This window comes from Dendrobates tinctorius, unplaced genomic scaffold (genome assembly GCF_039654945.1).
Source record: "Dendrobates tinctorius isolate UK_male_01 unplaced genomic scaffold, ASM3965494v1 ptg000003l, whole genome shotgun sequence".
Taxonomy (NCBI): domain Eukaryota; kingdom Metazoa; phylum Chordata; class Amphibia; order Anura; family Dendrobatidae; genus Dendrobates; species Dendrobates tinctorius.
In genome coordinates this window covers 63977670-64002487 of record NW_027361671.1, presented here as the reverse complement: position 1 = coordinate 64002487, position 24818 = coordinate 63977670, and the positions used below count along the sequence as shown (strand labels likewise).

Here is a 24818-nt window from a genome sequence, read left to right as displayed (position 1 = left end):
TGGGGCCATGTATCGTGAGATTTTGAGTGCAAACCTCCTTCCATCAGCAAGGGCATTGCAGATGAAACATGGCTGGGTCTTTCAACATGACAATGATCCAAAGCACACCGCCAGGGCAACGAAGGAGTGGCTTTGTAAGAAGCATTTCAAGGTCCTGGAGTGGCCTAGCCAGTCTCCAGATCTCAACCCTATAGAAAACCTTTGCAGGGAGTTGAAAGTCCGTGTTGCCAAGCGAAAAGCCAAAAACATCACTGCTCTAGAAGAGATCTGCATGGAGGAATGGGCCAACATACCAACAACAGTGTGTGGCAACCTTGTGAAGACTTACAGAAAACGTTTGACCTCTGTCATTGCCAACAAAGGATATATCACAAAGTATTGAGATGAATTTTTGTTTCTGACCAAATACTTATTTTCCACCATGATATGCAAATAAAATGAAAAAAAAACAGACAATGTGATTTTCTGGATTTTTTTTTCTCAGTTTGTCTCCCATAGTTGAGGTCTACCTATGATGTAAATTACAGACGCCTCTCATCTTTTTAAGTGGTGGAACTTGCACTATTGCTGACTGACTAAATACTTTTTTTCCCCCACTGTAACTATTGAAATTGGATTTGTGACTTTTCATCATGAAACGTGAGATATTTTATAAATCTGTCTCGTGGATAACGCCTCAAGTCCTTTACTAGCACAATGAAAATGACATCAGTTTGTGAGTTACACATAAGCCGGCCTCGCTGAATCCTGCAGTAATTATTCTCTAATTACTTGCACTTTACACTGCGGAGCTGCAAAAAAGACTCACAAATTACAAATGTGGCGACACTGCACGTTCAATCCATAAGAGAAAAACTTTATGGGGTGTATTTGGTTAAAAGGAATCCATTTTGGGGTGGTTTTAAAATATTTGCAGGTATTTAAAGGGAAATCTGTCACATGAAAAAACTGCAGAGTCCTCTGTCAGTCAGTGTGGTTACAGCAGCTGATCATCGTGACTGAAAGCCCAAGGCTACAGGGAGAAATAACGTTCATTTCCTCCCTGTAGCTGGGCATTCAGTGCGGTGGCCGCACTGCTTCTGAACGCTATTAACCTGCAGATTAACAGCAATTTTTCACATATCAGGTTCACTTTAAAAGGGAATAGGAAAGTAGTTTCATACTGAAACCCGAGTAGTATGGCTCAATGTGTATGAATGTGTTAATGCAGTCACGTACAATTTACTCAGAAACGCTATACAACAGTAAAGTTATCTAAAGACAAAAATCTATTTCCAGTGTAAGGTAATGACAAAGGCAACCAAAGTGGGCATGGCGCTATCATTTCCCAACTACAAGTTGTCAAATATAAAAAGTAACTCTCTGATCGGCTGCCATAGAAAAGACTATTTTCATATGAATTCAAGAGTTTTAGCATCTTCATAAGAACTTTACATTTTTGCTAACTGTGCAAATGGATGATTCATAAGAAAAAAAAAAAAACAGCAATTCAATTGATACTTCATCACACGTATTTTACAGCAAGACGGAAAGAAAATGGCACAATCAATGCACAAAATATAAATGTACCTGATCGACAGAGGTGACGTCACTCGCAACAACATCTGGGGGGCGGCTGGGTGGGTTTGCAGTCTCCTAAAGTAAAGACAAATAAGGGATCAGGAAAGTTTGGGAAATATATGTAAAACCAACAGAGAAAATTCCTGTTAAACCTTTCAGTTGCAAGCAGAAGTCTTCCTAGTTCTGTACAAATTGCTTCATTTTGGACCCATTCCCTTAATATATTAAACCTTATCTAAGGCAAGTAGCACATCTGCTATATTTCCCTTTCATTTTGCAGTAAACACAGAAAATACAGTAAGAGCCTTCCTCGTCATGTCAGCTTCCCCAGAGGGATTTATCTTCTTTTTAATGGTCAGACAAAAAATTGCAAAACACATTAGAACATGAAAAATATAATAACAAATGAACGGATTTTTCAAGAAACTCAGAGGGCAGCTGCAAAAATGCGACATAGCACAGCGAGTTTTAGTGCGAGAAATAAATGATTATGACCCCGATACATAGCCGGAAAATGGATGTGCCCAAAAATGGTTTATGGATGGCAAGGCTGCTTAAACAAAATGAAAAATAAACTTCTAGCAGGATTTATATTCCAGGAGACATGTATTATCCTAAACATAATATACACACTGTACATTAATGAAGGCTTCACTCAATACTGAACTTCAATATTCCCTATATGAGAGCCCCTGCTGATTCTCTGTACACAGTTCTCTGAAAATATAAAAATAAGAACAAGAACAATCTGTCAACTTCTTGTCTATTGCAAGGAAAAAAGCAATAATCCGGAATGGTTAGTGTACGCCGTGATACCAAGAGATTTTCTGAGCTTGTGTCAATGCAGGAAAATGTGTTCTCGGGAGTCCTGCTCTGCCCAGAAGTCCTAAGTAGGTAATCTGGAAAACAGATAAGATAGGAAAGCTGCTCTAGTAGTTGTCAGGCTATAACATCTGGTGATTTCACTTGGGGATGAATTGTTCTCCAGTGAAAGAGGCTTTCCCAAGAACAAAGTCAATCAATAGATTGTGGAATAAAAATAAGATCCACAATTGGATGTGTTACAAAAAAAATGTTCCTGTGCCGAGATAATCTTATAAATGTGCCCCTGCTGTGTACTGTGTAATGGCTGTGTCTGACCGTGCAGTAACATGGTCAGATCACACCACATCTCCTGGGAAGAGGAGGACACAAAAGAATATATAGACAGGATAAAAAGGGATCACAGTCAATATGTGCATGGAAATCATCAGACTGCACTTCAATGACATCTAAATGAGCTTTAGAAAAAGGAGGAAAGCACATGAAGACAAAAGCATAGTTTTGGAGCTGGTAAGGTGCCTGAAAGCCAGTGAAAACAAAGCTCACATTCAGCCTATATTACAGGGAGAAACACTCACGATAGAAAAACCTGAAACTAGGATCAGACTGCAAACTAGATATTAGAGGGGCTGAAAATGAATGAAGGAATGAAGAATGCAAAGTGAAACCGTGCAATTTTATTAAAGTTAACCACTTTTCTTAGTGTTAATGTTCTACTCTTTTGCTGCTGTTCTGCATTTCTCTCTTTTGCTAGCCGCCTACTACTTCTGACAGATCCAACGCCACACTTCTCTTGGCAGTGTCAGATGCCTCCTCTTCTTCCTTATGGTCTCTTTTTGTTTGACAGCAGCCCCAGGGTGATTTTTATGGATGTAACACTCAGACCTCCCAAAGTTCCTCAGAAACAAAGTTAGAGCCCCATAGTCTATGGCACCGTTACTGTGGCTCTGACCTGATCTCAGTAGAAAATGTATGGAGGGAGAAGAAACTCGATGTTGCCCAGGGACAGCCACGAAACCTGAAAGATCTGCAAAAAAAGATCTGCATGGAGGTGTGAGCCAAAATCTTTGCTGCAGTGTGAGCAAACTTGGTCAAGAGCTACAGGAAACATCTGATTCTGTAATTGCAAACAAATGTTTCTGTACCAAATATTAAGTTCTGTTTTTCTATTGTATCAAATTCTTATTTTATGCAATAAAATGCAAGTTAGTTATGTAAAAATCATACAATATGGTGTTCTGTTTTATTTTTATATACTTATTTTCCCCTCTGTATACGTTACATGTGAACTGTACTGCAGATCGCACACTTTACACATTTTTTGCAGCCACTGGACCCGCTGTAAAAAGATGAATGACATGTAAAATAATTTAAAACCCAATTTACATATACTGATGTTGTAATTTGGTGCAGAATTTTGTTGTGGAATTTGCAAAGAAAATTCACAGCAAATTTGCCAGGTGATCATTTCTATACAATGTTCCCTGGTAACCAAAATGCAGTAAAATACTGAATATACTCTGTGTCAATGGCCAATTAAATATCAGGTAAATAAGAGTCTCTTCTAGTACACTTTTTCTACTGATATCACCTACAACATGCTCTCTATGTGAAATATGATTTTTCATCTTTGGGTTTGAACAAATGCTTGTTAATAAAGCAATTAAGAATGAGCTTCTCCTGCAGCAAACTAATGAGCTGATGGAGTTGAAGTACCAGCATCTACGTCAAAGATATCAGTTGACGGGACCATAAAAGGACTTCATGAAAAGGACAAGTGCTAAAAGTACTTTACAATTACATGTCAAACAAAAGTAGTCTTGTGCGATTACATCACTACTATCCCAGAATGACTCGGCAAGGTAATGTTTGCAGTTTATTCTAATTAAATGGGACACGAAAAAAAAAAAAAACAAGTAGTTGATACGTACAAATTTTGTCAGGCCCGCAGGTAGTGCACGTGGTTCATGGACTCACTGTGTCACAGGGCCGGACCTGCCTAGGAAAGGGCATAGCCAAGGGCTACCTGGTGTTTGCTGTAGCTCCTGATGATGGAGACAGGGAGACAGACTGGACTGCAGGTAGCCGCTAGGTACCACTCCTTAGGCAGGTGCCACTACTACTGCAGCTACCAAAATGGGGGTCAAGTTTGCTGACACAGGGAGATGTGACTGAGGTCACGTGACAAGCAACTAAGATTGACGGACCGTACTGAGAACGCGGATATTGAAGATAACTGTGTGTGAACAAAAATGTATCCAGAAACCGTTCTGAAACTGGCCACACTAGGACCCGGGACAACGGACACAGGACGGACTGCACCGGGACCAGGGTTTACGGAATAGGCTACGCAGACGCAGTTTCAGGATAAGGATACCAACGAAGTGGACACAGTAACAAGGAAAAACTATACTAAGCTAATGGGAACACAGAATAAATGAATAACTTCAACAGACTAAGGACAGAAGATCTGGCAACATACCGTTGCACACACCAACACCACTAATACAGGGGTTGCTCAGGCACCTCCCTATTGCCTTTTATACAAGATGTCTCCCAAGTACTGGCTGGGAGAGACCTTGCAGGTGATCACTTTAACTAAATGCCTCCCAGATGTTAGCTGAGGGCATTTTACCATGTGCAAGTGCTGCCCCTTTAAGAGGAGAATGCGTGCACAATTGTGTGCCGCTGGAACACAGTGGGGCGTGCAAAGGGAGTGAGGCATCTCACGAGGCGAGGACGCTGCTGCAACCGGACCGGTGAGTAAGCAGGGTCTCCGCATGGTGGGAGGAAGGGAATCATGTGGAGGCGCCAGGAGCCGTTGCAAATCTCTTCCAATGTTTGCAGATCAAAGAACTGAAATGTTCTACCTGCATTTAATTATCACGCAGTACTTGCAATATCTTTCACCCAGGATACGTCAGCTGGCATAAGGCTAATAGGTTATGGCACTGCTTCAAACATCAACCTTGTTGTAAAACACAAAGCGACAAATGATACATTTTTATTACCCAATTTACTCAGATAAATGAATCAGTAACCAGAAAATTGAGCCAGTAAGTAAAGTGGCCCCTTTTCTAAGCTCATAAAGCGGATATGGATCTCTAAGAATGCTTTATGTTGTTATAACCTGGAAACCGCTGCATTCGCTGGTGTATTAATAACAGATGGAAAGACAATTATCTGAAACAACTTTGGCACGCAATTTTACGATGCAAAAATAGCATTCTTGAGTAGATAAACTATTTAAATAAGGACTACATATTGAAGCTTAATTAGGGAAACTTTGCTCATTTGCCCATAAAATCACGATGTGTTGGGAAAATGAATTTTTCTATTCTCTTTGTCAAGAAAATAAAACCTACTGGAGCGTATTTCTTGCAAATGGGTCAATTTTGGGCCATGAACTGCTAAATTAAGTTCTGCATTTACCCAGAGGGAATACATAACTTGAAATGGAAAGCGTGGCAGCAGACTTCTCGTATAACACTACCTGCAGAACCACAATATACTGAAGATATTTCCACTCATTCCGCTAATTATTGCCCAGTTTACAACCTCAAATAATTACGCATCCGTATAATGGAATATTGAAAGTTCAATACCAGAATTGCATCTACACTATTAGGCTTGATTCACATTAGAACATTTAGCCTTGCTTGTGTCCATAATTATGGAGCATGTGCAGGTTGGTAAGTATTAGACAAGTCATGGTATGTGTGATAAGCTCATATTTGTGTCGGTGCTATAGGCATTCATCCCTAACAATCAGCATGATTCATTGGTTGTCCACTTTGACCAAAAAAAGTACCTAAGTGCTGATAAATGGTCTACATGTCAGCCAACACTCTCATTACTAAGTCGGTAAGTAAATACAAACACACACTGTCACCAGTCTATGTAGGAGTGTTAAAAGAATGAACCTACATGGGCTGTAACCAAATAGCAACTCTTAATGTAAAGAAAAAAAAAATACCATAACCAGCAGAAGGAAAGCTGAGGGCTGATGTTAATATTATAGGAAGGAACCAATAGCTATAAATATCCCCTCGCAGCTGTCGGCTTAGCCTTTACTGGCTAGTTTACAAGGGTGCCCCAGAATAAAATTGACATAGGGTCCCTCTATAAAATCTAACCAGCATAGGCTAGGTAGACAGTTGTGGGCTGAAATTTATAGCCTAGGAAAGGGTTATGAATATTGGCCCTCTCCTAGACAAAAAAAAAAAAAATCAGTGCTCATCCACCCCAGAAAAGGCACATCTATAAGATGTGCCAAATCTGGCGCTTAGCCTCACTCTTCCCACTTGTCTTGTAGCGGTGGAAAATTAACGGTGAGCGTGCGGCATCTACACCTCCGGATTCCAAAAAAGAAGAAATATTTGTACACACCCAGGTATGGTCACTGTTAACTCTCCGATAACCCCAGACTACTCGCTGCTACCACTACTCTGTTTTGGTCGATTAGACACCGTATGGAAGCTATCAGTTCGAGGCTTAGTTTACAGAATAATAATTAATAACAATAATTTGTATTTATATAGCACCAACATATTCCGCAGCACTTTACAATTAAGCGGGACATGTACAGACAATAAATTCAATACAAGTTAAGACAATTTAAACAGTGCCATTAGGAGTGAGGTCCCTGCTCGCAAGCTTACAATCTACAAGGAAATGGGGGGACACAGTAGGTGAAAAGTGCTTGTTATTTCAGGTCTGGCAATTATAATAAATATGGATTTTAATATAAAGCAGCATGATCCGGTCATCAGCCCTTGTGTTTAAGTGCAATAGTCAAGTATTAAGTGCAGTTATCGTGTGCATGGAGTGTGTGGAGACAGATGAATAGTAGGGTGCAGATTCAGAATAATATTTGGAAAGAGGGAACAGGGCAAAGTTAGTTTACTGATCGTCTGGGGAAGTGCATTACAGAGAACTGGCGCAGCACGAGAGAAGTCTTGGAGACGAAGGTGCGAGGTACGGATTACGGGGGATGTTAGTCTTAGGTCATTTGTAGAACATAGGGCACGTGTAGGGCGATAGACAGAGATGAGAGAGGAGATATAAGGCAGTGCAGAACTGTGGAGAGCTTTGTAGGTGAGAGATGAGTTTATACTGGACCCTGTTGCGAATAGGTCGCCAGTGTAATGACTGGCACAAGATGGAGGCATCGGTGAAGCGGCTGGACAGAAATATGACCCTGGCTGCCGCATTCAAGATGGATTGGAGAGGAGAAAGTTTGGTAAGAGGGAGACCGATCAGAAGAGAGTTGCAGTAGTCCAGACGAGAATGAATAAGAGCGACAGTAAGAGTCTTAGCAGTTTCAAAGGTGAGAAAAGGTCGGATTCTGGAGATGTTTTTAAGATGCAGGTGACAAGAAATTGACAGAACAGAACTATTAAATTTATATGTGCTGTTACACGCTGAAATCAGCTGCTTGCTTCAGCAAAGGATGCAGTGCTGTGAGAGAGAAAGGCAAGTGGAATCATATTTTTTGTATGTGTGCACCATGTTGGGGGCCATGTTTACCACCAGAATGGGGATGGGGGCCACATTAACCAGGATGGGGAACAATATATACCTGGGTAAGGACATACAGTTACGTCCATATATATTTGGACAGAGACAACATTTTTCTAATTTTGGTTCTAGACATTACCACAATGAATTTTAAACAAAACAGTTCAGATGCAGTTGAAGTTCAGACTTTCAGCTTTCATTTGAGGGCATCCATATTAAAATTGGATGAAGGGTTTAGGATTTTCAGCTCCTTAACATGTGCCACCCTGTTTTTAAAGGGACCAAAAGTAATTGGACAGATTAAATAATTGTAAATAAAATGTTCATTTTTAGCACTTGGTTGAAAACCCTTTGTTGGCAATGACTGCCTCAAGTCTTGAACTCCTGGACATGACCAGATGCTGTGTTTCCTCCTTCTTAATGCTCTGCCAGGCCTTCACTGCAGTGGTTTTCAGTTGCTGTTTGTTTGTGGGCCTGTCTGATGTTTAGTCTTTAACAAGTGAAATGCATGCTCAATTGGGTTGAGATCAGGTGACTGACTTGGCCATTCAAGAATATTCCACTTCTTTATGTTTTGGGTAATTATCCATCTGTAGTATGAAACGATGACCAATCAGTTTGGCTGCATTTGGCTGGATCTGAGCACACAGTATGGCTCTGAATACCTTAGAATTAATTCGGCTGCTTCTGTCCTGTGTCACAACATCAATAAACACTAGTGACTCAGTGCCACTGGCAGCCATGCATGCCCAAGCCATCACACTGCCTCCGCCGTGTTTACAGATGATGTGGTATTCTTTGGATCATGAGCTGTACCACGCCTTCGCCATACTTTTCTCTTTCCATCATTCTGGTAGAGGTTGATCTTGGTTTCATCTGTCCAAAGAATGTTCTTCCAGAACTGTGCTGGCTTTTTTAAATGTTTTTTAGCAAAGTCCAGTCTAGCCTTTTGATTCTTGATGCTTATGAGTGGCTTGCACCGTGCAGTGAACCCTCTGTATTTACTTTCATGCAGTCTTCTCTTTATGGTAGATTTGGATATTGATACACATACCTCCTGGAGAGTGTTGTTCACTTGGTTGGCTGTTGTGAAGGGGTTTCTCTTCACCATGGAGATTATTCTGCGATCATCCACCACTGTTGTCTTCCGTGGGCGCCCAGGTCTTTTTTTGCATTGATGAGTTCACCAGTGCTTTCTTTCTCAGGATGTACCAAACTGTACATTTTGCCACTCCTAATGTTGTAGCAATTACTCGGATGGGTTTTTTCTGTTTTTGCAGCTTAAGGATGACTTGTTTCACCTGCATGGAGAGCTCCTTTGACCGCATGTTTCCTTCACAGCAAAACCTTCCAAATGCAAGCACCACACCTCAAATCAACTCCAGGCCTTTTATCTGCTTAATTTAAAATGACATAACGAAGGGATTGCCCACACCTGTCCATGAAATAGCCTTGGAGTCAATTGTCCAATTACTTTTGGTCCCTTTAAAAACAGGATGGCACAGGTTAAGGAGCTGAAACTCCTAAACCCTTCATCCAATTTTAATGTGGATACCCTCAAATGAAAGCTCAAAGTCTGAACTTCAACTGCATCTGAATTGTTTTGCTTAAAATTCATTGTGGTAATGTCTAGAACCAAAATTAGAAAAATGTTGTCTCTGTCCAAATATGTATGGACCTAACTGTATACATCAGGATGGGACTCATATATAGCTCTGGTAAAAATTAAGAGACTACTGCAAAATTTTCAGTTTGTCTGATTTTTCCCTTTATAACTATATTTTTGAGTAAAATGTAAATTGCTCTTTTATTCTTATATTTTCTTATTCTTCGAATTTCCAAGCACTAAATTTTGTATTTATTTTTTCAAAATAACAAAAAAATGCAGTGCTTGCAGACCTCAAATAACGCCAAGAAAGCAAGTTCATAATCATTTAGAAACAACAATACTAATTTTTTAACTCAAGAAGAGTTCAGAAATCAATATTTTGTGGAATAACCATGATTTTTAATCACCGGTTTCATGCGTCTTGGCTTGCTTTCCACGAGTCTTTCACACTGCTTTAGGGTGACCTTGTGCCACTCCTGGTACAAAAATCTAAGCAGTTCTTCTTTGTTTGATGGCTTGTGACTATCCATCTTCCTCTTGAATACATTCCAAAGTTTTTCAAAGGGGTTCAGGTCTGGAGATTGGGCTATCCATGACAGGGATTTGATGTGGTGGTCCTTCATCCACACATTGATTGACCTTGCTGTGTGGCATGGTGCATTGTCCTGCTGGAAAAAAACAGTCCTCAGAGTTGAGGAGCATTGCCTGAGTAGAAGGAATCAACTGTTTTTCTAGGATAACCTTGTATGCGGCTTGATTCATACGTCCTTCGCAAAGATTAACTTGCCTAATTCCAGCCTTGAAGAAGCATCTCCAGATCATCACGGTACTCCACCAAATTTCACAGTGGGTGCAAGACACTGTGGCTTGTACACCTCTCCAGGTCTCCGTCTAACCATTAGACGATCAGGTGTTGGGCAAAGCTGAAAATTGGACTCAGAAAAGATTACCTTACGCCATTCCTCTATGGTCCAATCCTTATGGTCTTTGGAAAACTTCAGCCTGGCTCTCCTTTGCTTCTCATTGATGAAAGGCTTTTTTCTAGCTTTACGCGACTTGAGCCCTTCCTCTAGGAGCCTGTTATTAACTGTTCTTGCCATGCACTTCACCCCAGCTGCCATTTGCCATTCCTTTTGTAGGTCACTTGATGCCATCCTGCGGTTGCTGAGCGACATTCGAATAAGATGACGGTCATCCCGGTCAGTGGAGAGTCATTTTCGCCCTCTGTAGCTTTGTTGTCCCCAATGTCTGCTGCTTGACTTCGTTGTAATGGACTGCCATCTTAGAAATTTTAAGGATGGAGGCAACATGATGCTCACTGTATCCCTCTGCTAGTAAAGCCAGAATTTAGCACTTCTTTTCCTCACTCAAGACTTTTCTTTTCAACTCCTTTGGCATGGTAAAAAGTTATTTTTTCATTCCTATTACATATGGGATATTACTAGCACTTGTTTTGCCATCCAGCTTGCCCTAGTGCAAGAGGATTGTGAACACCACAGCAGGGTTTTTCATACTTTCCTTCACTAAATAAGATTTGGTTCAGGTGATCACCTAATCGGAAGCACATTAAGTAGAATGAGGTGTACTCTGCTTGGAATTCAACTGACACTGGAATGGAATGGCTGTCAGACATGTAGAAAAGCTGATTGTTATAAAACTGTGCAGTGGTCTCTTAATTTTTGCCAGAGCTGTATATACCAGGATGGAGGCCAGTAGTACAGAATTGTGGTATATTACCACAATTACAGCGTCAGCAACATTTACACCCTGTAACAGTGCGTCATGAGCACATTTTTTAGAGGCATCTTATGGTGTGTATTTATATATATGCACACATACACACACTAAGTGCAATCTTCAGTATCAGTCTTATTCTATAAGTCTTAAGGCTAGGGTCTTTGAAATTGTGTGATCTCTTTGACTGGACATGAATTTAAAAAAAAAAAATAGGGGCCATCTCTGAACTTTGGGCCATCCATGACAAACTGAATAATCAGTTGGCAATTCTGATGACCACCTTCCACCCCAACGTTATGCTGCTGCACCTTCCAATTGTACAGTTGTGGCCAAAAGTATTGACACCCCTGCAATTTTATCAGATAATACTCAGTTTCTTCCTGAAAATGATTGCAAACACAAATTCTTTGGTATTATTATCTTCATTTAATTTGTCTTAATTGAAAAAACACAAAAAGAATTGTCCTAAAGCCAAATTGGATATAATTCCTCACCAAACATAAATAAGAGGGTGGACAAAAGTATGCTTCTCTAATTTGTGTAATTAACAGCACCTGTAACTTACCTGTGGCACCTAACAGGTGTTAGCAATAACAATCACACTTGCAGCCAGTTGACATGGATTAAAGTGGACTCAACTCTGTCCTGTGTCCTTGTGTGTACCACATTGAGCATGGAGAAAAGAAAGAAGACCAAAGAACTGTCTGAGGACTTGAGAAACCAAATTGTGAGGAAGCATGAGCAATCTCAAGGCTACAAGTCCATCTCCAAAGACCTGAATGTTCCTGTGTCTACCGTGCGCAGTGTCATCAAGAAGTCTAAAGCCCATGGCACTGTGGCTAACCTCCCTAGATGTGGACGGAAAAGAAAAATTGACAAGAGATTTCAACGCAAGATTGTGCGGATGTTGGATAAAGAACCTCGACTAACATCCAAACAAGTTCAAGCTGCCCTGCAGTCCGAGGGTACAACAGTGTCAACCCGTACTATCCGTCGGCGTCTGAATGAAAAGGGACTGTATGGTAGGAGACCCAGGAAGACCCCACTTCTTACCCCGAGACATAAAAAAGCCAGGCTGGAGTTTGCCAAAACTTACCTGAAAAAGCCTAAAACGTTTTGGAAGAATGTTCTCTGGTCAGATGAGACAAAAGTAGAGCTTTTTGGGCAAAGGCATCAACATAAGAGTTTACAGGAGAAAAAAAAGAGGCATTCAAAGAAAAAAAACACGGTCCCTACAGTCAAACATGGCGGAGGTTCCCTGATGTTTTGGGGTTGCTTTGCTGCCTCTGGCACTGGACTGCTTGACCGTGTGCATGGCATTATTCAGACTACCAACAAATTTTGCAGCATAATGTAGGGCTCAGTGTGAGAAAGCTGGGTCTCCCTCAGAGGTCATGGGTCTTCCAGCAGGACAATGACCCAAAACACAGTTCAAAAAGCACTAGAAAATAGTTTGAGAGAAAGCACCGGAGACTTCTAAGGTGGCCAGCAATGAGTCCAGACCTGAATCCCATAGAACACCTGTGGAGAGATCTAAAAATGGCAGTTTGGAGAAGGCACCCTTCTAATATCAGGGACCTGGAGCAGTTTGCCAAAGAAGAATGGTCTAAAATTCCAGCAGAGCATTGTAAGAAACTCATTGATGGTTACCGGAAGCGGTTGGTCGCAGTTATTTTGGCTAAAGGTTGTGCAACCAAGTATTAGGCTGAGGGTGCCAATACTTTTGTCTGGCACATTTTTGGAGTTTTGTGTGAAATGATCAATGTTTTGCTTTTTGCTTCATTCTCGTTTGTGTTTTTTCATTTAAGACAAATTAAATGAAGATAATACCAAAGAATTTGTGTTTGCAATCATTTTCAGGAAGAAACTGAGTATTATCTGACAAAATTGCAGGTGTGTCAATACTTTTGGCCACAACTGTATGTACATTTTGTCCCTCCAAATTGATCAGGTAGGAAAACGGCTCATTTAGAAGCATGCAAAGGTGCCATCGTACCATTTATACATATAAACTTTCATCTAGAATTCATAATACAGTCTTCTCACTATGGGGTGTATTTATTATGCAGCACAATACAGAGTATGAACGCTGGAAGTAATGCCTCTGTGGGGAGTACACCGTCTATAACTTTATCTGAAAGGAACAGTGCAGACCATAAAATTTGATTCATATGTACAAAACGCTGCGTAAAGTTCTGAGGCTTAACCAAAACATTACTACAATGATGATATACAATTCCAAGATGAAAGTGTACAACAAAATAATGATTCTTTCAGCAAAATAGATTTTTAAACCTCAATGACTGTTGTCATTTTTAATACCAATTCACAAAGTACCGTAATATTGTTACATATATTGAGACCTTACATTTGAACCCTGAAATAATTCACATTACAAATCAGAAATGGAGTTTATTCAATACGCTCGCAGCAATATACATGTAAAGCAAGAGCGAAACACCAACCATTACTGTATTCTTCTAATAATAAAACCTACAATGACAATGGGGAAATACACAAAGCAAAAGTCCACAAGAGAATCCAGATTCTATTTACAGTCTGTCTGCTCTCTGCAGAAAAGCGGAAGATTTTATATCTGTCTGGTGTTGTGCGGCTCTGTGGTAACAGCATTAGGAATTAAGATTGCAGAATGACGGCGGGTAAAAAGAACATTAACAGGATCCTAGCTGTGCACCCCTACTGGCACCAAGACAAACCATTCATTGCAACTAGCTTTCTTGTTTGCAGCTTTTCATTACATATGCTTTACTGATAATTAATTGGATAATTAGTGAGCAAATCTTATTATGTGAAAATTTAAATTCGCCAAATGGGCGTCTTCAGAAAAATCCCATCACTTCCGTCACTGGTGCACTCGTCATGAGGGCGCGCCTTGATAGGCTGATGTGCCCTGCATATGGGCACATCCGGGATGACACTGCAGCCAGGGGTCACACAACTATGCTGTCACCATGCCTCCGCACGCTAGCTGATTTCCCCCCAAGGACCACTTTCCAAGGGGCCTGGGCCAGGGTAAGTAATATCTTAATGTACCGAGATGATCATCACCCCGGATAACTCCAGACTGTAGGTTCCCTTCTCCAAGGACAGGAAACCAACAGATATGTTGGAAAGGCTCTGCCCTTTTTACTTTGTAGATTTCTGCCCTTGAAGGACGGATCCCCGCTTTCTGCAGGTGCTGTCATGCGTGATAGAAAAAAGTGGACGTCCTATTGATGCAATATCTATCGATACGACCAATTAAAGCATATGGATGACATGAGGGGGCTTCCTAATTGGAAAGAAAACCCCTAAACAAGAAAACTAAAACTAAACTTTTCAACAGACTCAAAACCACATTCAGGAATTTTGTTTGGAGGCTTTAAAACCTTTCCCTAAAATGCTGTTTTAGCCCAATTTTGTTTTTCATTTTCATAAGATTAGGAGGAAAAAGTGGACCCCCAAAACATGTTTAGCAATTTCTCCTGAGTACGCGAATGCCCCATATGTGATGATAATCTACTATCGGGGCACACGACAGCACGCGGAAGGGAAGGAGCACTAGTTGGTTTTTGCACTGCAAATTTGCCTGGAACAGATTGTGGACGCCATATCAGATTTACAGTTCTCCAGAGATGCCGAAAGAAGCAGAAATCCCACACAAGTGATCACATTTTTTAAACTACAACCATCAAGGAATTCATCTAGGGGTGTGGTGAGAATCTTGGACCCACTGATGCTTCACAGAATTATATTATATTTCCGTTTTCACAGGAGAAAATGGACAACACAATTTGTATCATTTTTGGATGATGGATTGAACATTGCTTCATGAGATGTTCAGAGCTTGGGCTTCTTTTTATAACCTAACCCTGCTTTACTCTTCCTCACCACTTTTTCCCTGACATTTCTTTTCTGTTCTTTGGTTTTCGTGATGCTGTTTGATCCCTAACGTTCATCTGAGGCTTTCACAGAACTTCCTGTAGTTATACTGAGAAAAATTACACACAAGTGGTCTCTCGGGATTTTATTTAGGGGAATGAGAGGGGTTGAATACAAATGCACCTCACAATTCTCAGATTGATATTTTTAAAATAATTTGTGAACCTTATATAATTTCCTTTACACATCACAAATACTTGCTACTTTGTGTTCATGGGGTATGAATACTTTTCAAGGCACTGTACTTCTAGGTCTCCCAAAAGAGCTGTCTCTGGGAATATAAGATCAGCATTAAATATAAAGGGAATTGTTTAAATTTAAGGGGGAAAAAAATGCATGGTGATAACAACTAGAAAGATTTCAGTTCTGCAGTGTATTTTCAGACAATGAAAGTAAGGATCAGATGGGTTGCCAAGGGCCATCCAGACTAACTTCACATTATACGGATAGGTCCTTTAGTGCCTGTAGCTCATGATCCAGTTTGACACAAGAATTGGTTACTCTGTGACTGAAGTGAAGTGCATTTTGGAAGAGTAGGTGTTAGATCACGTTAGAAAACATGGCGTTTGTAACCAAGAACATGCAACGGAAAAGCAGATGCATAAAATAACTGGAAAGTAGTGCAAATGATAAAAAGTGTTGTTTTTTCGAAGTTTAAATATCTATTTATATAATTGCCTTGTAATGCTCTCATTTCCTGTTCTGTCCAGATGTCACCGAATCCCAGAATTCCAAGTGGAGGAAGTTCACTGACCGCCATATTGGGACACCCAAGTGATGGGTGTCTCACTATGGAAACTGCTGCTGGTACCACCAACCTATTGCGCGGTACCACCAGCGGAACACTATATGCCGTACGCACCACACACACACACACAATACTGACATTACAGCAGGGGATCACAGAGGATTCATTTTGTGAGGTAAAATATTTCACTGACAGTTTTAAACAATATTTTACCAAAATGAATCCTCTGATCTCCTGCTGTAATGTCAGTATTGTATTTTGCTACCTCCCCTGCCCAGGAGCTGTGGTATGTTCTGTACACGGTAAGACACAGGGGTGAGACACAGAGCACATGGGGAAGACAGGTCAAAGAAGAGTGCACATGAGGGCAGAACACAGCACAAGAAGGAGAGAGACAGCAGACAAGGAGGATAGTATTTAATACAATTAGATTCACCTTCTCAGATCTGCAATGCCTACCTACCTAAAGGAAGCCTAAATCCGAAATGTAGACAATGGAGGTGGATGAGATGTCTCTTAGGACTAGAGAACCTCTGAGTCCTACTTCCCAGCTCACTAATAGTGATTGCCATCTTTCACATATAAATTTGGAAATAGGGAGCTCTGTCAATCAATCTGTGTGGGAGGGGGAAACAGGACTCACAGGCTTTCTCCATGAGTCCTAAGGGCATAAAAATATTTCATTTTAATCAGAGAAATATATATTGCCAACATGGAGGAACCCCCAAAATTGACCTAAATAAAATATAACTTTTTATGAGATACCGTTTAAAAGGGACAAACATTAAGTGACAAACACCAGACTAAAAAGTGCACACTGTGTTCACCTTATTAATAAATCCCTGACGTGTACACGTGCTTACTTGCGGAGGTTGGCAACCTATGAAAACCTAAACGAGAATGGGACCCTCGCTCAACGACGGCTGGCCCTACTGTCCTGAAGTGCGCTAACGATAAGTTATGGCTAATCAACATTCATACCATCAAGGGATTTATGGACAGCATTTATATAGGGACAGTCAAAAAAAACAGGAAAACACAGGTGTGTATAAGGTCAAAGGGAAGGTGACTTGCCATGCATGATTATGATAGTTGATATATATTGTTAAAACTGTGGTAAACGACCCCTCTGAGCTGTACCTACGCTGGACCCTGCCTGTATGGTGTTTTTAGTACGGTGCTTGTCATTTAATGTTGTTTGTCCCTTTTAAACAGTATGTCATTACAAGTTATATTTTATATCAGTCAATTTTTGGGGTTCCTCCATGTTCGCTGTATTCAACCGAACCTCCTATATTATTTTTTCTTGATTTTTTGAGAAATATGTATTGCCAAGCCTCTATCCTAATCTGCCCTCAGATAAATGACCATAGAGGGGTAAAAGACCCACTTTTAAAGTAAAACTTGTGAAGGTTTTTGCTGTAAAAATTCACATTTATTACATTTTTAGATACAGAAGACCATTCATTGTCGTTGAAAGAAACCAAGGAAACTAGATTTTAGCACTAATAATGCTCACAGTGACTTTTGGTTATGTACTATTCAATACACATTTTAATTAGCCCACATCCACATTCTTTCTAGGATGAGTGGTATGAACTCATTATGTGCTTGTTACAAGTGCCGTCAAGAGACATTCACACTCATTATTTAGAGCTAGAACAAACACGAAGCATTGTACATTATACATACTTTGGCCTTGGACGAGGACCGTTTCCCACCAAATCCACCGGCACCAACCACAAACACAGAGAACTGGTTATAGCAGATGAGCTCGTTACCACAATAGGTATGTACTAGGAAAAGAGGGGAAAAAAACAAGTGAATTTCTGTTTGTGCGTTTTACTCTAAACACAACAAGAAAGCATGCAAAGATGAGTAAAGAACAAAGATGAAGGAATTCAGAGACCTATATGAGGCAGTCTACAATGTGAATCCTGTTCATAATCCACTATGCAGATATAAACCAGAGAGGATCAGGAAATATATACGAATGCTGCCAAAGTTCTAGTATAATGTACTATATACACTCATTTCTTAGGCTCTGGTCCCACTCCCATGTATTGTGTGTGATGGGACACGGGTGGTGACAAATAGACACCAGTGACTTACTGAATTTGGTGGGTTAGTAAGTACCTGGGTTAAAATATACAAAAAAAATTGAAAGTTGCAAATACGTGCAATGCATCACTCTAAAGGATGTTTGCAAAATCAGACAGTTGACACTTTATGCAATCATTATGGGAAGCTGTACTGCAATATTTTATCACTTGATTTGAGGTATCTTATTGGAGATTGAAAAGTCCAGCTAGAAACGAAGAGACCACCAAATAAAAAAGGTATTCATTCTAGCAAATCCATCAGTAAAAAACAGCACGAAGGGAAGAACAGATGTATAAATGTGTCTTTATGCTAATACAGTTATCGTAGCACACTAAATACAAGAAAACATTTCACATAAAGCAGCCATTACTCCAATTATCATGGGAGCTGCCATCCTGGGACCTGACATCTAATTAGTAATGGAGATTTATGGACTTCATTCAGGGAATACTAAATGATGTAATTGACTATTCTTTTCTAATCACATTAGTGAGCTGAAGAAACTCTTCTTTAAGGGACATCAAAGTCTGGTTGTTAAGATAATTGATACTTTTACTTTACCTCTTTCAGTACAAATATATAGATAGATATACATAAATATATAACTATATATATATGGATGTGTATGGCTAGGTACTTGCTCTGTGCACACAGCCAGACAGATACACTCAGGAGGTGTGCGTCAATAGTGGCCACAGTCAGGATGGATACCCACATATCCGTCCACCATAGGGGCACATTTTAAGAACAAGCAACATATATCACGTAGCATGTTTACTTGCAATGGATCACTATATAGGAGAGAGCAGTCTGCCAGAGAAAAGCCGAAAGAACACACTATTGGCATTCATCTGTTGAATGAGGGCCTGAGAGAAAAGCTCCCGATGTCCAATACTCAACCCTGAATCTACTAAAATGTTAGTGCATGCCTTCATCATCTACCGCCATGACTACTGCAATATCCCTCACTGTGGCCTCCCAGAAAACGCTCCTAAATATCTCCAATCTGCCCTTAACGATGCTGCCTGACTGATCACCCTCTCTCCCCTTGCTACTCCTCCGCAAATCCCTACATTGGCTTCCAAATCTCCACCGAATCCAGTTCAAACTAAAATTGACCTACAAATCTGTACATAATCTGTCCCTTTCATATATCTACAAACTAATCTCCTGATATCTACCAACACATTCTCCAGTCTTACAAGATTTCCTTCTCTCCTCAACATTTGCACGTTCCCACCCAAGTTCCATCAAGACTTTGCCTGAGTATCACCCATTCCATGCCCCAACTCGCACCATTATCCACCACATTCAAAACCTTTAGACAAAACTTGAAAACCCATCTTTTGAAGAAAGCTTACCACCTGTAATGACCCCGCTGTTACCTCACCACCACCTAAGCTGCTGCTTATCCCATTAGCTCCTTTTCCATTATCATGCAGACTGTAAGCAAGAGAAAGAAGGGTCCTTCTCCCCCTCTATTTCTGTCATTTTTAGTTTGTTCATTATAATTTATAACAGTATTTAGCATGTAAACTATTTTTATAGTATGAAATCAATAGTGCTTTAAAATACAGTAAATGACTATTAATAAGAATAATAATATAGTAGGCTGAGTGGACAAACATATTAAAGCCACTGAATATTGAATCTCTACAAGTTTGTAATGTAGCGTTCCTACACATTTGTAATACAGACCATATATAGTAGGAAAGCCAGGTAGGACTCGGTTAAATCCTAGCTCTGTAGGTCTTGATTAGATGCACCTTCCTAGCATTGACTAAGAACCAGGACATGTGTTCACTGATCAGTCAGCTGGGGAAACTGAGCAGAGTGGGTTGTGTTGGAGGAGAGGAGAGACAATCCAGAGTCCCTCTGAAATGAGTCAGCACAGGCTCAGTGCATCTATCTGAAATTATTAGTGGTTGCTATGGAAAAGTTGAAGTTTTGTTTGACCGATCTGGGACTAGCTGAGCAGTTTATGAGTAGCTAGGGTCTATTTTGTTTTTTGGTGATTTGCAACCTATGGAAATAAACTTCACTGTTTTGACACATGTTGGATTGGTTTTCTGTGTGGTGCATATATAGTGCTGGACAGCCTGAGTGCTAAGACTATGGGTGTGATCAATAAGCTGTTATCCAGACACTTTGCATCACGCTTACCTGTGTGACTAGCATCCTATGCAAGATCTGTCTGCATTTTTTCTACTAGGCAGCCAATCCCTCCATAATTTAGGTGAGTGGGTGGTTGTTCTCATCAGTAGCGTGCACCTGTGCTGCCCCAGCCTTTATCAGTGGGAGCCTGCTGCGTCCTGCTATTGCATTTGTCATTTGCCAAGGTTTTGGTGAGGCTATTTTTTTATGATGTGTTTCAATGTAATCTATAACAGTATTTAGCATGTAAACTATTTTTATAGTATGAAATCAATGGTGCTCTAAAATACAGTAAATTACTAATAATAAGAATAATAATAATATAGTAGGCTAAGTGCACAAACACATTAAAGCCACTGGGCAAAGAATCTCTACAAGTTTGTAATGTAGAGTTCCTACACATTTGTAATACAGACCATATATTGTAGGAAAGCCAGGTGGGACAGGGTTAAATCCTAGCTCTGCAAGTCTTGACACACCTTCCTAGCTTTGTCTAAGAACCAGGACATCTGTTCACTGATCAGTCATCTGGAGAAACTGAGCAGAGTGGGTTGTGTTGGAAGTGAGGAGAGACAATCCAGAGTCTCTCTGAAAGGAGTCTGCCAAGGCTGTGTGAACCTATCTGCAATTGTTAGTGGTTGCTATGGACAAGTTGGTTTTGTTTGACCGATCTGGAACTAGCTGAGCAGTTTATGAGTAGCTAGGGTCTATTTTGTTTTTTGGTGATGTGCAACCTATGGAAATAAACTTTACTGTTTTGACACAAGAATAAAGGGCCTGTGTGAACGATGCCTACTGCACCAAGACCCGCACCCGATCTCAGGTTTAAATTGTTTCACCTGAGTCAACGAATTATACCCCCTGGATCATGACTTGAGGAGGTGCTCTTTAATCTGGCCCCTCACTTTGTTACCTTCACACAACAGATCATTATTGCCCAGCCAAATCATGGGTAACAACATTTACCACTCTTAATTTTCCAGAGTACATTTCAAAGTTAAGTCCCTGAGTTGGGCAGTGCCAAAATTTTTCCTGGACACCTCCAGCTCAGAAATATTGACTTTAGGGGATGCTTCCACATCTTTATTGCCAACCCATACAGGCAATGGCAACTCGCCGGCCATGGTATGTGACGAGTTTTTAATCACTGTAACCTGGTTGTCAGCCAAGGCTTTATCACTTCCCTCCACAAATCCCAAAACAGAGGAAAATCACGATCAACAATTACAGGACATGACAAATTATTGACCACTCCCACTTTGTGGGTTACGGAATCACAGTCTATGAATCACAGTCTATGTGAATGTCGACTCGGGTCACAGGAAATATCCATGAATACATCTGAAGCCTACCACCTTCCCAGGAACTGGCACATGAGGAAATGTGGCACCTACCAGGGTCACTAAACTCCCTGAGTCCAGAAGGACAGTCAATTGCAACCCATTTAGAGTCACTTGGCACACCGGAGGCCCCTTGCCAGGATGATTAGCAGTGCTGCAGGCAGTGTAGGCGAAGTAGAAGCAGCACGGGCTCATCCTGCAGTCCATCAGCTCCGAGTTCAAGGAACAATGGGCTGATACATGACCGGGGCACAACAACAATGTGACGAGATATTCCCCTTGAACCCTTCTCTGATCCCTCTTGGGACTTTGTGCACCCGTCAGACATGGCACTGGGCCCCTTCTTTTGAGTATCCTTGACAGAGGAACTCCGACTCCCTTTACTGCTCAGTGAGTTTTCTGGAGCATATTATCTTTCCACCAGGCTTACTAGGTAATCTGCTTTCTGGGAATCTCCATGGGAAACCCAGCTTTGCATGTATTTCGGTAGTGAATGGATAATCTGTCCATTTCCACTCTTTCCACCATCTGTGCTGAAGAGCACATCTTGGGCTGGTGTAATACAGCATATAATATAGCATGTTTTGGGTTTTTTTTTTTTTTACACTTTCACGACTGCCTCCTTCATAGGACATAAATTCTTCAGATTGACTCTCACTTTAAATCTGGGGTGCATTATTGGCTATGAATCTAGAATTTCTCTACATTTCGGAAGGCATCAGAGAGAAGATATGAAGACGTCTGATGTACAGATTACATCCCCATGATCTGGGTGCAGCCTCTGCTCACTTGTTCTCTCCTCTGCACCTCATTAGTAATTCTCGGCCACGGTTCTCTTTTCTTCTGAAACGACCTTCACTACGATCAGAAATGTGAATGCCTTCTCCTCCTCTAGTAATTCTAACTGCAAATTGCTTTGGTGTGAAATGCTTTTGACAGAGTTCGGTATTAGGGAAGCAAAATGAAAGCAAACTGTATGCAGATGCGTACTCTTATAAAACTAACAAGTTTGTAATAAGTGAGGCGCACAATTTGATTACCCAGTAGATGGATTTATTGACCATTATAACAAACCATTCATAAAATGCTCTACCTACCGTCAAGTAGAATGACAGCTCCCGAGCCTTTGTCCAGTACATCTGCCACCGTACCTTCTGAGCGCATCTCTCCTGTAATAAATAAATAATGCAATATATATATATATATATATACTGTATATATAAAAAAGGGGAAACAACTGCAGGAAAAAACAGGCAATATAATGCTATGCAGTTTAGAAGGCACTGGGAATATTTTTTCCAGATTTGCTGAGCCTACAAATCTATGACAAACCTGGAATAAAAGCTTTTACTGAAAATTTACAAGAGGAGGAAAGTTACTTTACAAAATTGATGTAACTGGCAAGCCTGCTGAGAAAAGTTTCCAGCCCTGATCAAAAAAGTATTCTGCTGTACGGGCAGGCCGTGATGATGGACATTACGAATTTAAGACTTCTGCCTGTTGTGGAATCTGACGTTGCATAAATTCAGAGCAAAAATTGAGCATAACCCTCAAAATCTAAATCAAAGCAAAGAGACTAACACGTAATGGAATAATGATGAGAATCTAAATTATTTCACTTAAGAGTGTTACATTTATCATTAGTCATTTCGCACACAAAACAGAGGAGCTTTTACCTAGCAGAAAATTGTAAGTGGTTATCTTAAGGCAGCCCATCCAAAACTATAAGAGAGTTGATTACATCTGGCCTCCGCCAGAACACTTTTCAGCTGATGTGTGGGTATGCAGAAACCCCCAAAAAATTCATCTTGACTTTAAATCTTTATTTTTGGCAAAAATTCAATTTTAAAGAAAATCTGATGCAAGAAAATCAATCTGTGCGCATTTCTACTGCAGGTCAACAGAAATTGCTAAATGTTATTATCTACAACATGCTAAAGGGGACTGTTTCACTTAGTGGGAAGTGCCAAGCCAGCATAAGGAGACTTAAAGGCAGTGCAATGCTCCTCTGGGAATTTACGTATGCAAATAACCTCTTCAGAAATAAAGTGGACAGGAGCTATAGAATGACATATTGAATGTAGCAATCCTAAATGTCAATATCTATCCTTTAACAAGCCTTGCCGCCTGATAGGATAAGAAGCCTAACCTGACGCTCTATTTCCAGACACGTGTTTCAGGGTATTTGTCCTTGATACCAGTGCAAGACTTGAAATCTGATTTGTACTGATAAGGGGCAAACACCCCAAAACTTGTGTCTGCAAATAGAGTTTCTGATTTGGCTTCTTATCCCAAGTCATGTTGCAAAGCTCTTTACAAAAGGTTTACAACAACTTTTAGGAGTGCTAGTTCCAATAGGTGGCGCTATAGTTGAAGTCCTCTTCCTCTCTGAAGAGGCTATTTGCATAGTACAACACCGTGCAGCCGTCACACCGAGAGTCCTGCTGCCGGATAGAATTGAACCTTATCCCCCTCAGCAGGTCCGCTCTTTCCGTCACAGGGATGGAGCCGGCAAGGTTTTAGCATTAGGGGGGGATCCCAAGAAGTGGTGCCAGAGAGAATGTTATCCTTCTATGGCTGATACAATCTACTATAATGTGGAAAATGTCAAAAGGCTTTTTTTTTTGCCAATTTAAGCAAACATCACATATTGTTTGAGTTTGGTGGGACCTGCTTATTAAAATGCAACATGCAAGTCATTTTACAAAAAGCAATCTTCTGCAAAGTGTTTCTGAATAATACTTGTGCAAAGTGCACCTTAAGGCCTGTTTCACACTTCCGTTTTTGTGTCCGCCAAACGGATCCGCTTCCGTTTTTTTGACGGAAACTGATGAAAACGGATCCGTTTTTAAAAAAACGGATCCGTTTTTTTGACGGATCCACGGTAACCACTAATGGAAGTCTATGGGACAAAAAAAACGGATCCTGCAAAAAAATGGCGGATCCGTTTTTTTACGGAAACCAACGGATTTTGACGGATTTGAAAAAACGGAAGTGTGAAACAGGCCTAAGGACCTGGACAGCCAAACTGCTAGACACAGTGGCATCCCGCACGATGTGGGCGCCCCCTGCCCGCCATCTTAAGGTCACAAATATTGGCATCCACAGGACACAGATACTGGTGAATACAATGATAGAAGGGGGAGAGGTCAGCTCCTTCTTCCACCATAGAGCCTGTGCATCTCAGAGCGCAGCGGGTGCAATGACGTCACTACATTGCAGTGTACTAGGGAAAACATGGGTGCAAAGACTGGAGCAACGGTCTTTTTTTTTTTCAAATGTT

At 40.7% G+C, this 24818-nt stretch overlaps 1 protein-coding gene across 1 annotated transcript in view; it reads right to left on the bottom strand.

The window, feature by feature from the left end:
* HSD17B4 (hydroxysteroid 17-beta dehydrogenase 4) overlaps nucleotides 1–24818 on the bottom strand; it is a 397700-nt gene that overhangs the window by 132132 nt on the left and 240750 nt on the right. The window contains exons 15-17 of the mRNA XM_073554879.1: nucleotides 22633–22704; nucleotides 17631–17734; nucleotides 1570–1635 (exon numbers count right to left, since the gene is read on the bottom strand). Coding sequence (XP_073410980.1) covers nucleotides 1570–1635; nucleotides 17631–17734; nucleotides 22633–22704 — 242 coding nt within the window. The remainder of the gene's footprint in view (nucleotides 1–1569; nucleotides 1636–17630; nucleotides 17735–22632; nucleotides 22705–24818) is intronic.